Raw genomic sequence first — 16761 nt, 5'->3', positions numbered from 1 at the left:
GAATAAACACAACATTCAAAAGTATTTTTTACACAGTTCCAGTTTAAAAATATTTATTTGTTTATAAATCATTTATTGTCACTTGTTATAATTGACATTTTAAAGATTTGTATCACATTAGCTTTTGATGATGATATGCTAGTTTTGTGCTAATCAAAGCTTGGTATAAAAAAACCGTATAAAACGCAAACAAAAAATTAATTACTAGTTCTCTTGTATGCGACTACGTAAATACTCAAGCAGGGCGTTGGTTCCTTTTGCCAAGATGGCTGACCTTGGGTTGCGCAGCGGGTTACCAGTTAGCAAGACAGACCTGAAAGGTTAAAGGCACTGGTTTAAAGTGGAATATGGTACAAGGTGGAAACAGACATGTGCAGGTCTATAAGTAAATAGACGGAGAAAACTGCTGGAATATAGGGCTCACTACTGGGATGGTCATCAGATGAAACAGAGTTTATTTGTTTCAATGACCTTGGTATATGAAGGGATTGTGTGGTCAGCACTATGTCCAGCAAACTTTGTTTCCCTAACGAAAGTCAGGTACCCATGATGAGCTGGGTTGACTCAGGAACGTCCAGCAGTCCAAACTAAGATCTGAACTGGAAACCATCAGGGTGGCAGTCAAACACTCAACCATTCAACCACACCATCCCCTGGGCTATTACTGAACTTGATTTTATCAACTTATTACTTGACTTGTTTCCTCTTCTTTTTACTTTGTATAGAATCATTTACTTTTTGCATAGAGAGATTTGTCCAGTTAAAGTTGCATTTAGATTTATGATGTTATTTAATAAGCCAAAAAAAAAGTAAAGTTCCATTTTCTAACCTGACTGTCCATGGGGCAAGTGAAGTAGAGTTCCCCTGTTTATGTGACCTCAGCATTTCAAGGGACAGTGCGGTCAGCACTATGCCAAGCCACTTTAACTTTAACCTAATGTGTTAGGCACCCATTAGAGCCGGGTGGGTTTGGGACATTCTATTGACTAGAACTTGAACCACATGTCCCTGTCAGTATTGTTCCTTTATAATATCCGGGCTTGCCAGGTTAAACAAACTTCACTAATGCAACCCCGCCTCCCCCCCTCATGCACCCAACCCTACCCCCACGCCCACAAAGCACTCACTTGAGCCAGGTGCAGTTGCCCAGCTGTGGGGGGACCTGGGTGATGTCGTTGTTCTGCAGGTCAAGCGTGGACAGCTTGGTCAGTTGGCTGAAGCCTGCGTGGTCAAGTTGGGAGATCTTGTTGTCATTGGCAAACAGAATCTCCAGGTTAGACAGCTGGAACACAACTGGCGGCAACTCTTGGAACCTGGGGGTCAGAGGGGGTCAACTTTAGACTAGAGGTGGGGGGGGTGTAGTAAAGCTGACAGCTGCTGTCATGTGCTGTCATTTTATGCTGCCTGCTGCTATGTGAATACATCTTCTGTCACATGCAGACAGCTTCTGACACCTGCTGTCACCCACTGTCATGTGCTGTCACCCACTGTCATGTGCTGTCACCCACTGTCATGTGCTGTCACCCACTGTCATGTGCTGTCACCCACTGTCATGTGCTGTCACCCACTGTCATGTGCTGTCACCCATTGTCATGTGCCAACACCTGCTGTCATGTGCTGACACCTCCTGTCATGTGCTGACACCTGCTGTCATGTGCTGTCACCCACTGTCATGTGCTGTCACCCACTGTCATGTGCTGTCACCCACTGTCATGTGCCAACACCTGCTGTCATGTGCTGACACCTGCTGTCATGAGCTGACACCTGCTGTCATGAGCTGACACCTGCTGTCATGAGCTGACACCTGCTGTCATGTGCTGACACCTGCTGTCATGTACTACCACCTGCTGTCATGTACTACCACCTGCTGTCATGTGCTACCACCTGCTGTCATGTGCCAACACCTGCTGTCATGTACTACCACCTGCTGACAAGCTTACCTGTTGTTAGACAGCACTAGCTCACGTAGATGTGAAAGTGTAGACAGCTCAGAGGGGAGACTACTCAACTGATTATTCCTGGTTGGGGAGATGAAAGAAAAATGGAATTAATATTGATTTTTATATACTTGAATTTGAAATCAATTTAATTAGTAGGAAATTATGGTCGATAGAAATTAATATCAAATAAAAAACTTTTCTCATATTAAATAATGGATTTCTTCAATACAAGACAATCTTCTTCTTCTTCTTCTTCGTTCTTAATTATTAGTGTTAAAGGGGGATCGAGATTTATCTGCCAGCGGGTTTGAACTCGAGACTTTTTGTTCGAATTTATCAACCATGAGCTTTTTGCCGACTCAACCACGCCTCCAACACAATTAAGCGTAGCGTGTCAACTGGTTATGCGCCATTGAGGCCATTGACTTCGATTTCAGCCTGCTTTTCTTTTTTGGATTTGCTTCCATAGCCTTTGTCCAACCATGAACAAACTACAAGGCAGCAGTTGTTTTAATTTTGGTTCGAACTCGAGACTTTTCAGTTTAGCAACCATGAGCTTTACCGACTCGACCACGCCGACCCCTTACAAGACATTGATAGCAACAAAAATTATTTTATTTTCTACAGGTGTTTTTGGAACAAAATGCTGTTTTGAGGTATTTTAAATTTTATAATTATATAATACTAGCCGTCCCGGCCAGGCCCTGCTCTGGCTTCTGTGAAAAACCTTTCTGTTAAAGACCATTACCTATGTGTTTAGTAATCATCATAAATCCGGCATTGCCCACCCAAACCACAACCAACCAAAACAACAAAACACAAACATAACGCAAACACAATTACAAATACAAACGAAAATAAAAACCTAACAACAAACCCAACCACAACCACAAACACCAATACAAACACAAAGAAAAAACAAACAAAAAAGCAAACGAAAACAAAAACCTAACAACAAACCCAACCACAAACACCAATACCAACACAAAAAAAACAACGAAAAAGCAAATGAAAACAAACCAAATCCAAACGCAAAACCAACCAAAAACACAAATACAAACCCAAACAAAAAAACACAAACAAAAACGAAAAAAGAAAGAACAAAAACGAACCAAATCAAAACACAACCACTAACGCAAACCCACCTAAACACAAAAAAAACACTAACGCGAACATAAACGCCCGGGGCGGAATCACCTGTTTTAGCTTAATGAACGACTATAGTACCCCAACTTATTCATAGTCTTTTGCACTCACTTAAACGAACGCGCCTGTTTCAATTTAATGAACAATTTTAATACTCCAAGCTTATCCGTAAAATACCTACAAAATATGCACTTGATCAATCCGCGCTAATTATGTAATTATTTTTTTTCCCAACACCAAAACAAAGTAATAAAAAGTAAATTATTTTCCACTAATGCAATGGTTTTATAAAGGGAAGTAATTGTGTTTTCCTAATTTATCAAAGGGAAGTAAGTGCTATAGGACTAAATAAAGACATAATTAGAATTTTTGTAAAAGATGATATTTTTTTAAAACTTGTGTTTAATGAACATGCCGACAATTATTACTATAATTTGAAAAATGCAAATTATTTCCCAACACTTTCAATAGTAATTTTTTTAACTCATAAATTTAGACAAATGCGCACGATAATTGTCTAACACTTAAATCCATACAAGACCAACGACAAACATATGCGTTACATACAGAACTGAGCTTTATATATTAGATTCTACTGTTATAAATCTATTTTTATCTGAACGTCATTAGTATTATAGCAGATTTACAAAAAAATAACAATGCTTGAATTGTTGATTATGTGCATGAAACAAATAAATACAATTTGTAACTTTAAAAAGTGCATGAAGAAAAATAAAAAATAAAAATACTGTATCATTTCAATTAAGCACACAGTAAGTCAAGACATGAAGCATTGAATACCTGAGGTCTAAGAACTGTAGCTTGTGTAGGCCAGCAATGACAGGAGAGACCTGCACCAGCTTGTTGGTGCCCAGGTTCAGCTCAGTTAGTGTAGAGGACAGGAGGGACAGGCTGAAATAGGGGGGAACAATTGTTAGTGTGGGGGACAGGAGGGACAGGCTGAAATAGTGGGGGGAACAATTGTTAGTGTGGGGGACAGGAGGGACAGGCTGAAATGGTAGGAGGACAATTGTTAGTGTGGGGGACAGGAGGGACAGGCTGAAATGGTAGGAGGACAATTGTTAGTGTGGGGGACAGGAGGGACAGGCTGAAATAGTGGAGGACAATTGTTAGTGTGGGGGACAGGAGGGACAGGCTGAAATAGTGGAGGACAATTGTTAGTGTGGGGGACAGGAGGGACAGGCTGAAATAGTGGGGGAACAATTGTTAGTGTGGGGGACAGGAGGGACAGGCTGAAATAGTGGGGGAACAATTGTTAGTGTGGGGGACAGGAGGGACAGGCTGAAATAGTGGGGGAACAATTGTTAGTGTGGGGGACAGGAGGGACAGGCTGAAATAGTGGGGGAACAATTGTTAGTGTGGGGGACAGGAGGGACAGGCTGAAATGGTAGGAGGACAATTGTTAGTGTGGGGGACAGGAGGGACAGGCTGAAATAGTGGAGGACAATTGTTAGTGTGGGGGACAGGAGGGACAGGCTGAAATGGTAGGAGGACAATTGTTAGTGTGGGGGACAGGAGGGACAGGCTGAAATAGTGGAGGACAATTGTTAGTGTGGGGGACAGGAGGGACAGGCTGAAATGGTAGGAGGACAATTGTTAGTGTGGGGGACAGGAGGGACAGGCTGAAATAGGGGGGAACAATTGTTAGTGTGGGGGACAGGAGGGACAGGCTGAAATAGTGGGGGAACAATTGTTAGTGTGGGGGACAGGAGGGACAGGCTGAAATAGTGGAGGGGGGGGGGGGGAACGGACAAAATTCTCAACTATAATACAATGATTTGCATTAGTAAACATAAAATTTTAAATTTGTTTTAAAATAATATACTTTGTAAAGTAAAAATAAATCCATTTATTAGAACCCCCTCCCACCCCAAAAAAAACCCCACTGGTTTGCTTCTGCTTCGTTCTGAATTATAATGTTGGACAGGATTTCCTCCAACACAGTTAAGCATTACATGTCAATATGTTATGCACCATTTAGACCACTGACAGCCTGCTTTTTTTTTCTGGATTTGTTCTTAAGCCCTTGTCCAACCAAAAACAACTACTAGGCCACAAATGCTTGATTTTGGAGTTGTCTCTCCTAGATAGTTGCTGTCCACAGCTAACGAGCCCTATCTGCCCAGGATCCACAATTAATAAAGCAGTTGTAAACAACATCGCTAGCTTACAATCCAATTGAAAAGATCGTTCATCGAATAAATATTTTTTCTTTAAATTACTTCCATTGTACATACTTAATAACGTGTATTGTGTATGTCTACAATATTAATAAATTAGTTAGTTGGCTGTATAATCTTATGACAATGTCGGCTAATAAATGTTAAATTCAATTTTCTGTAAAATACCATGATGATCTCAAATATATAAAATTATGACTTACAAATACTTACAAAGCCACCCCAGTTTGTCAATTAGAATGTTATAAATGGAAGAGTAAAGGAAACCAAAAATGGATTAAAGTTAATGTAAGAACACACACACACACACACACACATATATATATATATATATATATATATATATATATATATATATATATATATATATATATATATATATATGTATATATATATATATATATATATATATATATATATATATATATCTTATAACAGGACAAACTTCATAGTAGGTTTATTATTGTAAGGGTTACAAAGTGTAACAATGACAGACTTGCTTGGCCTCACCAATGACATGACCTTTTGTGACCCTTGATATTTTGGCACTGAGAGAAAATTATCAGGGGGCGTAACTCAAATAACTGTAGTGGGTTTATTTCTGGGTTTAACTACTGGAATTTGTAGTTTTTTTATTTACTTTTTATGGTAGAAATGATTTCATAAGACATTATTGGTAAAGTGTTATATTTAAGTATCTTACATTTGTGTTATGGTGTGTTGGTGTATAGGTGTTAGGATAGCATGTATTGGTGTTCTGATGTAATGGTGTATTGGTGTTAGAAAAAGGTGTTTGAACAAAGTATTGAAATAGGTGATAGTGTTTAACGGGGTGTATTGGCGTTATGGTGTAAGAAAAGGTGTAATGGTGTATTGGTGTGACAACAATAAGTAGTGGTGTTACGAAAAGTGTATTGGTGTTGTGGGTGTCTAGGTGTTAGAAAAGGTGTTAACTCACTTCTGAGGGACATCTGTGAAGAGATTTTTGCTGAGGTTAATGACACGTATGCCTGCCTCTACTGCAGCTACCATAACCTCATCAGGTATACTGGGAACCTTTTTCTGGCTGAAATAACAAGCAAAATTTACATAGCATTTTCCTTCTAAATTAACTAAATTAACATGCAAAATTTGCTTTACTAAAATCAAGATTTAAAAGTTAAATACAAATAGGCCTATTTGGAAATATTAAGGAAGTAGAAATTTAGAAAAAGAAATATAAAAATCAAAATAAAGCCAATATTATAAGTCTCAACTGGTGATAGCTCTACACAAACATGGACAACTAGTGTAAAAACTATTCCATTAATCAGCTTCATTAAATTTTACATGACTACAAATTGTACAAAAACCCACCTGTAGTTTAAAGACTTCATCACACAACAACAACGACCCACCTGTAGTCTAAAGACTTCATCTGATGCAGATCGTACAACCCCTCACCTGTAGTCTAAAGACTTCATCACACAATAACAACAACCCACCTGTAGTCTAAAGACCTCACCTGTAGTCTAAAGACCTCACCTGTAGTCTAAAGACCTCACCTGTAGTCTAAAGACCTCACCTGTAGTCTAAAGACTTCATCTGATGCAGATGGTACAACCCCTCACTTGTAGTCTAAAGACCTCACCTGTAATCTAAAGACCTCACCTGTAGTCTAAAGACCTCACCTGTAGTCTAAAGACTTCATCTGATGCAGATGGTACAACCCCTCACCTGTAGTCTAAAGACCTCACCTGTAATCTAAAGACCTCACCTGTAGTCTAAAGACCTCACCTGTAGTCTAAAGACTTCATCTGATGCAGATGGTACAACCCCTCACCTGTAGTCTAAAGACTTCATCTGATGCAGATGGTACAACCCCTCACCTGTAGTCTAAAGACCTCACCTGTAATCTAAAGACCTCACCTGTAGTCTAAAGACCTCACCTGTAGTCTAAAGACTTCATCTGATGCAGATGGTACAACCCCTCACCTGTAGTCTAAAGACCTCACCTGTAGTCTAAAGACTTCATCTGATGCAGATGGTACAACCCCTCACCTGTAGTCTAAAGACTTCATCTGATGCAGATGGTACAACCCCTCACCTGTAGTCTAAAGACCTCACCTGTAGTCTAAAGACCTCACCTGTAGTCTAAAGACTTCATCTGATGCAGATGGTACAACCCCTCACCTGTAGTCTAAAGACCTCACCTGTAGTCTAAAGACCTCACCTGTAGTCTAAAGACCTCACCTGTAGTCTAAAGACCTCACCTGTAGTCTAAAGACCTCACCTGTAGTCTAAAGACCTCACCTGTAGTCTAAAGACCTCACCTGTAGTCTAAAGACTTCATCTGATGCAGATGGTACAACCCCTCACCTGTAGTCTAAAGACCTCACCTGTAGTCTAAAGACCTCACCTGTAGTCTAAAGACCTCACCTGTAGTCTAAAGACTTCATCTGATGCAGATGGTACAACCCCTCACCTGTAGTCTAAAGACCTCACCTGTAGTCTAAAGACCTCACCTGTAGTCTAAAGACCTCACCTGTAGTCTAAAGACCTCACCTGTAGTCTAAAGACTTCATCTGATGCAGATCGTGTGGTCTGATCATCTCCTTCTCAGCCCCAGGCAAGCCAACATTGGTACTGGACACTTCACTACATTGGCTCTTGTCTGATTCTTCATCGGTCATTCGACTAAGCAGGTATTTCTTCAGTTCCATAGTACCTCTCTGTAATTTTATTATTTGTTTAGTTCTTTTAAATCTAGTATGGGACAGAGTGGATGGATGAAAGAGTCCACCACTGCTAAAAGTCTCTAGTTCGAATCTCAGGTTTGAGTCCATATGATTTCCCTGAGTCCACTCAGCTCTGATGGGTACCTGACTAACATTAGGGAAAAGGAAGGCAGCTGGGCATAATGGTAACCACATTATCCCTCCATATGCTGAGGTCACAGGTAGACATAAACATTGCTAGATTTGAAAGGGTAACTACACTTTACCTTTATTAAACTAGTAGTTAATTCACCACTTACTAAAACCTATAACATAATTTTAAGTCATTAAAAAGCCTTACCATAATATTAATAGGATGTAAAACCTTAATGATTTCACCTGATTAACTAAAACCCTTTATAAATTAAACCATTTAAAGTTAAACCATAATATTACTGACCAAACCAAATACCTTATTTTAATGTGAACTGAATAACTAAAAGTATATTATAATGTTAAAAACTAAAACTCTTACTATAATGCTAACTGAATAATTAAAAAACTTAACTATAAAAATAACTACCTAAAAGCCTTACTATAACATGAACTAACTAAAAACCTAACCATAATGTTAACCAAGAAAAAACTTTACCATAATGTTAACCAAGAAAAAACTTTACCATAATGTTAACCAAGAAAAAACTTTACCATAATGTTAACCAAGAAAAAACTTTACCATAATGTTAACAAAGGAAAAAAGCTAACCATGATGTTAAAAAAGAAAAAAACCCTACCATAATGGTAACCAAGAAAAAACCTTACCATAATGATGTCTCTTCTGACAGACCTCATGGGATTACCCTCCAGGATAATGGCTTTCAGATTTGTCATGGTCCCCATCTCAAAGGGTAGCCTGTAAAAGGTAGCCTTCTTTTAATTGCCAGGTAGCCAGCATGACAGGTACATATGTAACTTATCCGAACAACCCAATCACATGTAACGAGTAAAAACAACTATTAAATGGTAGCCTGTAAAAGATAGCCTTTCTATATTGTCATAACAGATGCATATGTAAAATATTCTAACAACCCTATCACATTTATTGTCATTAGGTAAAATCAACTGTATATAAACTGTATATAAATATTTATGAACTCATACTATAAACTCAAGGAAAAAGAAAGCAGGGAAGGCCAAGGGAGATGTTGCGGGGAAGTAGCTGCTATGAAATTAGCGGTGACAGACGAAAGTGTAGAGAGATTCCTCTAGTGGCCCCATGTCATGGGCACAAAAAGGAAAAGATGATGATTACAGCTATAATGCTATAGAAAAGGTACTAACATAACATACACACAGATAAACAGTTGAAACCAACCCAAGTACAACCAATCACACAAAGCCAATCTCTTTCAACTGATCTGATTGGTTGCACAGCTGAGTTGCCGCATGGGACGGAGTGGTCTAGCGGTAGAGAGCTGGACTGCTAACCCGTAAGTCTCGAGTTCGAATCCGGGTTCAAGTAGTAGACCGTCCCTGAGTCCACCCAACTCTGATGGGTACCTAACTCATGTTAGGGAAAGTAAAGGCGGCTGGGCATAGTGCTGACCACATTATCTCTTCATATGCCGAGGTCACAGAAACAAGTGAACTCTACTTCACTTGCCCCATAGACCATCAGGTTTGAAAGGGAAACTTTACTTTTTTACTTTTACTGAGTTGCCGCACATTAGTTGTAAACCAACTACACACGCATTTTTGAAAATTCAAATGACTTTTTATCTGTATTCAGAATACAGCACACACAAAAGATACTTTGCACGCAAGCTCTTGGCCTTTACATGGTATGTTAATTATAAACAGCCAATCATGAATCAACTTACACACTGATAAAGCAGCTTACACACTGACAAATCAACTTACACACCGACAAACCAACATACACACCAACAAACCAACATACACACCAACAAACCAACTTACACGCTGATGTCGTTGTTTGTGAGGTCCAGCCTCTCCAACTTCTTCAACAACGTAATCTTCTCCGGTATTTTGGCAATTTTGTTGTCCCTGAGATCCAGGCAGGTGAGAGCTGACAGGTGCTGCAGGTGGTCTTCTGTCAGGCCGCGGATGTTGTTGTTGCCGGCTAAAATTTCCTGGGATAGATTACACGTTTAAATTAACAATTAGTTCAAAGTTAGGTGCAAAATTTTTGATCAAACAGAAAAATACATTCTCAACTAAAAGATTATACAGGTATCAGAATGCATGGTTTGTAACTCAAACGTCTTGAAATTCATTCCAAGACTTGAGTCCATAGGACTTCCCTGAGAACATCTAGCGCTGATGGGTAAAGGCAGATGAGATTAGAACAGAATCAGGCAGACTCTACTTCCTCTGTGCTAAAGCCCTTCAGATCTCTTGGGTAACTACTTTTTTCTAGTACATAGTTAGACATGATCATTTTGTAGTACAAAAGTACATTGAATCAATATCTGAGGTATTACAAAACAATCGGGGTTGGCATGGTCAGGTTGGTAAAGCTCATGGTTGCTAAATTGAAAATCCCGAGTTCAAATACACGGGCAGATGAGGCTCGACAGCTGGGAAGGACACAATGTTGAGGAGAGAGAACTCCTAAACAAACAACAGCTGCCTTGTATGGCGCATGAGAACTTGACAGGGAATACTTGATTGGGTTGGAAGAAATATCACCCAACATTAAAACTAACAACGAATAAATAATAATTTTATGACACAAAGATTGATAAACACAAGTTTATAAAACTAGATAGAATCAATTATTTTAGGGGACTAGGTGAGGTAGGTGAGGTATAAAACTCACCTTTAGGTTAGTGCAGTGAATGAGACAGGACAGGTAGGTGAGGTATAAAACTCACCTTTAGGTTAGAACAGTGCCTGAGACAGGGCAGGTAGGTGAGGTATAAAACTCACCTTTAGATTAGTGCAGTGCAGGAGACAGGGCAGGTAGGAGAGGTATAAAACTCACCTTTAGGTTAGTACTGAGACAGGACAGGTAGGAGAGGTATAAAACTCACCTTTAGATTAGTACAGTGACAGGGCAGGTAGGAGAGGTATAAAACTCACCTTTAGATTAGTGCAGTGCCGGAGACAGGACAGGTAGGAGAGGTATAAAACTCACCTTTAGATTAGTACAGTGACAGGACAGGTAGGAGAGGTATAAAACTCACCTTTAGGTTAGTACTGAGACAGGACAGGTAGGAGAGGTATAAAACTCACCTTTAGATTAGTACAGTGACAGGACAGGTAGGAGAGGTATAAAACTCACCTTTAGGTTAGTACTGAGACAGGACAGGTAGGAGAGGTATAAAACTCACCTTTAGATTAGTACAGTGACAGGGCAGGTAGGAGAGGTATAAAAATCACCTTTAGGTTAGTGCAATGCCGGAGACAGGGCAGGTAGGAGAGGTATAAAACTCACCTTTAGATTAGTGCAATGCCTGAGACAGGGCAGGTAGGTGAGGTATAAAACTCACCTTTAGATTAGTGCAATGCCTGAGACAGGGCAGGTAGGTGAGGTATAAAACTCACCTTTAGGTTAGTACAGTGCCTGAGACAGGGCAGGTAGGAGAGGTATAAAACTCACCTTTAGGTTAGTACTGAGACAGGACAGGTAGGTGAGGTATAAAACTCACCTTTAGATTAGTACAGTGCCTGAGACAGGGCAGGTAGGTGAGGTATAAAACTCACCTTTAGGTTAGTACTGAGACAGGACAGGTAGGAGAGGTATAAAACTCACCTTTAGGTTAGTACAGTGACAGGACAGGTAGGAGAGGTATAAAACTCACCTTTAGATTAGTACAGTGCCTGAGACAGGGCTGGTAGGTGAGGTATAAAACTCACCTTTAGATTAGTGCAGTGCCTGAGACAGGGCTGGTAGGTGAGGTATAAAACTCACCTTTAGATTTGTGCAGTGCCGGAGACAGGGCAGGTAGGTGAGGTATAAAACTCACCTTTAGATTAGTGCAATGCCGGAGACAGGGCAGGTAGGTGAGGTATAAAACTCACCTTTAGATTAGTGCAGTGCCTGAGACAGGGCAGGTACTGGAGCTGGTTGTGCCGTATGTGGAGCTGCTCCAGGTGTAAGAGGTTCCCAAACTCTTCAGGGAGGTTCACAAGCTGGTTGTGTGTGGCATCAAAACGACGCAGCGCTGGGGGTGTAAAGGGGGGAGCTGATGTTATTACTTCACATCCAGCTACAGGTAAACATAACACAAAGGATCTTAATATACCTGTTAAAGCCCCTATCCCAGGTGGGTCAACAACCTACCTGTTAAAGCCCCAGGTGGGTCAACAACTTACCTGTTAAAGCCCCTATCCCAGGTGGGTCAACAACTTACCTGTTAAAGCCCCTATCACAAGTGGGTCAACGTCCTACCTTTTAAAGCCCCTATCCCAGGGGAAAAGTGGGTCAATGTCCTACCTGTTAAAGCCCCTATCCCAGGGGGCAGGTGGGTGAGTCTGTTGTTGGAGATGTTCAGGTCTCTCAGCTGTGACAGCATGCACATGTAGTCAGGTAAACTTTTGATCTCATTATGGGACAGGTCCTACAACAGGTAAACTCAGTTGAACGCACAACAAAAACAGTTGCACAAACATAAGCAACTACTTTATAACATTTTTCTGACCTACACGGTTGGTTTAATAAAACTGTTTTTCACACTAACTTCTAAGGGTAATATTTATGGCAACATGCACAATCTCACAAATTTACAAAAACTTGTCATTTCATTTATTTATAAAATAATGCAAAAACTTTGAAATACAATCAAGTGTCGTTACAAGGTTTCAATCACTTCAAATTTTCAAGGAGATTTAATGCAGCTATGAGATTTGTCATGTAGCTGAACTCTAGAGAAAAGCCAGCTTATCACATAACAAATGTTCATATAATTATATGGGTTGCATTACGTAAAACTGTTTCCAGTGTGAGATGCATTCATTTCAACGTAATATAAAATGAACTCATTGCATGGTTATGTTATTATTATTTTATGATGAAACAAAACTTTTATGCCATGAAGGGATAAGTTCATTCAAAGCCTTATTATGGCTTTCTTAATATATATTTTTTTAATTTCTAAATCAACATTTCACGTAATTATATATTTCATAATATAAAAACGTGAATATTTGTATCTCACCAAAAAGTCCAGACTTTTAAGGTTGCAGATATCTTCACAGAGTGTGGTGAGTTGATTGTTTTCTAGCTGGAGAGTGGTCAGATTTAGCAAGCAGCCCACTTCGCTGGGAATCTCTTTCAACTGGTTTCGGCTGTTAGAGAGAATTTGTCAAAATCAATTGTCAGACAAAAATACCAAGGTAATTAAATGCACCTCATTTTACACAAACTGACTTGTAACATAAAATTTAACGCCATTCGAATTTAGAATAACTCTATTGGTTTAGTTTTATTTTTTTTAAATGTATTCACTTGGTAAATCATGACTTGATAAACAATCAAAAATATTATGAATATAATTACCACAAATGCTGAAAATAATAAAACAGATCCTCTGTTTATTGGTGTTCTTTCATTATGACAAAATTGTTAGCAATAATTACTACTCAACTAGTTTTTTTAAGGTTCATTACTTTTGTTTCAGATACAGTAAGCACTTAGGAACCTTGCACTCAGTGAATTCCTACTCTGATAAATACACGGCAAATCCACACATTTATATTTTGCTAATTTTAAATTAGATAATTTAATAGCAGTAAAAAAAAGTTACTAAAGATCTTCACCTGATGTTAAGTTTTTGTAGATTCTCCAGAACTTTAATGGCCTTGGGTAAACTTGTTAGAGCATTATCATGGAGCTGATCAGATGAGAGATGGGGGATGACAAACATTACCGTTCAGTGTATTTTAAAATATACTGTTGTATATCAATATATATAAATATCTATATAGCTATATATAGTTCCCAGACAAATGTGCAAATTAGAAACTGTGCAAAAGAAAAATGCGAAAATACAAACAAGTTATACTAATACATTAAATTTTTTTAATATTTTGTGGAAGTGTTTTATTATGCTGCAATGTAAATGCATTCATTCTTTCTTAATGTCTACAAATGCTTGATTTAAGAAAACAAAATGCCATTGCACACTTTTTTTTTCGCAGTTTTCCATTACCAGTTAATATCTACATATATTCTTTTACTCAAGCATGATACATCTAGCCAGTGTAACTTTAACATTCAACTTTCTATAACGCTAGATCAATCATTGGTAATATCCTACAATAAAATTTTTATATAAAACCATAAATCTTACCCTAATATAAAACTTACATCTAAAACAGTCAGGGCGGTAAGGTTTGCTATACCATCCTCAAGACTAGACAGCCGATTGGATGCCAGGATTAGCTTTGTGAGATCCACAGATTCCCACCACTTCTCATCCGTGTTATCCAGGGACACACTCTTGGATTCCTCTGGTATAAATTCTTGGATGTTCCAGACACTCTCTGGCACTGTGGCAGGACACAATGGCTTACGTTATGATGGGGTTAAAGAATTAATGTGGAATATTTTATAATTTAATTTAAAAATGTATAATGATGGGATGGGGACAGTGTGGTGGACAGGTAGAGCATTCTACTGTTAACCTGAAATTCTCTATTTCGGGTCCTAGGCTTGAGGCAACACAACGTCCCTGAGTCCACCCAGCCCTGATGGGTACCTGACTCACGTTAGGGGAAGTAAACACAGCTGGGCATACTGCTGACCACACTATCCCTTCATATGCTGAGGTCACAGGTGAACTCTACTTCTCCTGCTCCATTTGTTCAAAAGGGTACTTTACTAATACTGATGGGTTCTTTATATTGATGATACGATGGGAGAGCATGGGGCTGTATTTAGGGCTCCTTATACTGATGGTACGTTAGGAGAATATGGGAATTTGTCGTGAGGGTTCATGAATTCGCAAAAAAATTAACTAATAATTTTAAGTTGACATAGCTAGTGGCACAAATATTCCAGAGAAAAAATGCTACTAAGATTTCATATCTATCAAAATACCTTTTTTATTTAATATTGAAAGTTGAATAAAACTGAAATCTTTAAGGATATATGATACAATCACAGTTTTTTTTAATTTTTACAATTTAACATCTGAAGTCTTTTAAATAATTTTGCTATATTTGACCAATAGACTCTAAGAATGTGTAAGTTTGAAAAAAAAAATTTTATTAATAGGGTAATAAAAATTATATTTTCAAACACAATAAAAAATATGTTCTCATTGACATTATTTCATAAATTAAAAGCGGATAAGTATCGAAAAGTGCAAGAAACCAGTTATGACAAAAAATCAGGATTTTATAAATTTTCTGCTAAGAAAATCCCCATAAATCACTTTTAACCTATCGCATACTTTCTTGCCCTTGATTATAATAGCCACACAGATTATCTCTCTTTTACCTTTACTTAATCCTCTCTGACTTAAATTCAGAACCCCAGACTTGCGAGCTTGTTTTAGTATTGACGGGTGTATACTATCTGTTAACAAGTTGGACTGGTCAGTTAAATTAGCATGTTCGTTTCCTCTACCAGCGAGCTGACGACCTTTCTTGAAGCTGGACATTTCTATCTGAATGTTGCTGAAATTCGTGTAATAAACAGGTTAATTTAAACCTCTAACCGTATAGTCTATTGTCAATATGAACTAACTTCAACTTTCAGTCTTGTCATATATATATTTTACATCTATGCTATGTCAGAGTCCACAGGAATGATAATGATAACGATAATGATTGACATAACATTGAAGACACCATTCTAAAATATTAAATTATGTTGGACTTGTTGAGAGATACCAAATAATTATTGCTAACCTGGACCAAGGACTTGTTTTTACTAATCTATATTTAAAAAATTATTTGTCATTTTAATGTAGTAGTATGTAGAAAAACCCTAACGCTAACCCTAACCCTAGCCTATTACATAGGCCTAATTAATAATCAAATAATTTTATAATTGGGCCTTGGGCCTATTTATTATTATTTATATTATTATTAAATTAATTGAATTTACTATAGGGCCTAGATTTTAGACTAATGATTAGTCATAGTCATCATAGTGAGTCATAGTGACTAGACTTTAGTAGACTAGGCTGACTGGTTGTACAATTGTTGTGACTAGCTAGGTCACTAGGCCTTGCAACTTGCTGCTAGTTTTGACTAAGTTTCGACTTACCCTTAGGCCTTAACTCTTTTAACTCCTTAACTCTTAACTTCTTAAGTCTCTTACTATTAATTTATTTTTACTTAGCGGCGAAAGCTGCTTAGTCAAGTCATTAGATTATTTATTATTTAATAATATTTAACTTGTTAGGGCTCAAGTCAATTCCAATCAATTAGAAAGATGAAAACATCCAAAATCTAGAGAACAATCACTGACTTATACTTTATACTTTATAGTGATTATAAATATAGATCTAGATCTAGATTCTAGTGAGATTGTGCGTACCTAAAACGATAGATTACCAAAATTAATTATTATAGACTCTCTAGTCTCTAGTATCAGTTGGTGCCTTATTTATTTATAAACAGTTGAAAGGGAGTCTACTCCTATATTATAGAATATTAATCTTTCACAGTAATCTACCTTGTTTGATTTCAATGACAAAAGCCTAATATTAATAATTTTAATATTTATTATTTGCTAGAACTAGATCTAGCTGTAATGTAAGCTGTATGATCACTAAAAACAAACTAAAATAAAGACTATAA

General features: G+C 38.1%; 1 protein-coding gene across 1 annotated transcript; it reads right to left on the bottom strand.

The window, feature by feature from the left end:
- Positions 1 to 47: 47 nt before the first annotated feature.
- LOC131928490 (leucine-rich repeat-containing protein 40) lies at positions 48 to 16572 on the bottom strand. The gene is made up of 15 exons (XM_059284554.1): positions 16499 to 16572; positions 15452 to 15630; positions 14318 to 14499; positions 13768 to 13841; positions 13167 to 13296; positions 12446 to 12569; positions 12031 to 12173; positions 9964 to 10136; positions 8806 to 8896; positions 7832 to 7998; positions 6246 to 6353; positions 3888 to 3998; positions 1941 to 2018; positions 1128 to 1313; positions 48 to 313 (listed from the first exon to the last, which is right to left on the bottom strand). Exons 2-15 carry the CDS (start codon positions 15612 to 15614, stop codon positions 205 to 207), a joined length of 1839 nt encoding a protein of 612 aa, XP_059140537.1. The 5' UTR covers positions 15615 to 15630; positions 16499 to 16572; the 3' UTR covers positions 48 to 204.
- Between the last annotated feature and the right edge of the window lie 189 nt (positions 16573 to 16761).

This window comes from Physella acuta, unplaced genomic scaffold (genome assembly GCF_028476545.2).
Source record: "Physella acuta isolate Inbredline_101_S28 unplaced genomic scaffold, ASM2847654v3 ptg001508l, whole genome shotgun sequence".
Taxonomy (NCBI): Eukaryota; Metazoa; Mollusca; class Gastropoda; family Physidae; genus Physella; species Physella acuta.
Note: the sequence above shows the minus strand (reverse complement) of the source record. Positions and strands in the feature narration are given on the sequence as shown.

What these genes read in the sequence shown, in the direction of transcription:
- LOC131928490 (XM_059284554.1), bottom strand. Translation starts at nt 15,614, where the DNA reads ATGTCCAGCTTCAAGAAAGGTCGTCAGCTCGCTGGTAGAGGAAACGAA. An exon ending in ATGAAGTCTTTAGACTACAG is followed by an intron (nt 6,354 to 7,831) that starts GTGAGGTCTTTA and finishes TTGTTATTTCAG; the next exon opens with CCAGAAAAAGGTTCCCAGTA. An exon ending in CTACAGTTCTTAGACCTCAG is followed by an intron (nt 2,019 to 3,887) that starts GTATTCAATGCT and finishes CTCCCCAACCAG; the next exon opens with GAATAATCAGTTGAGTAGTC.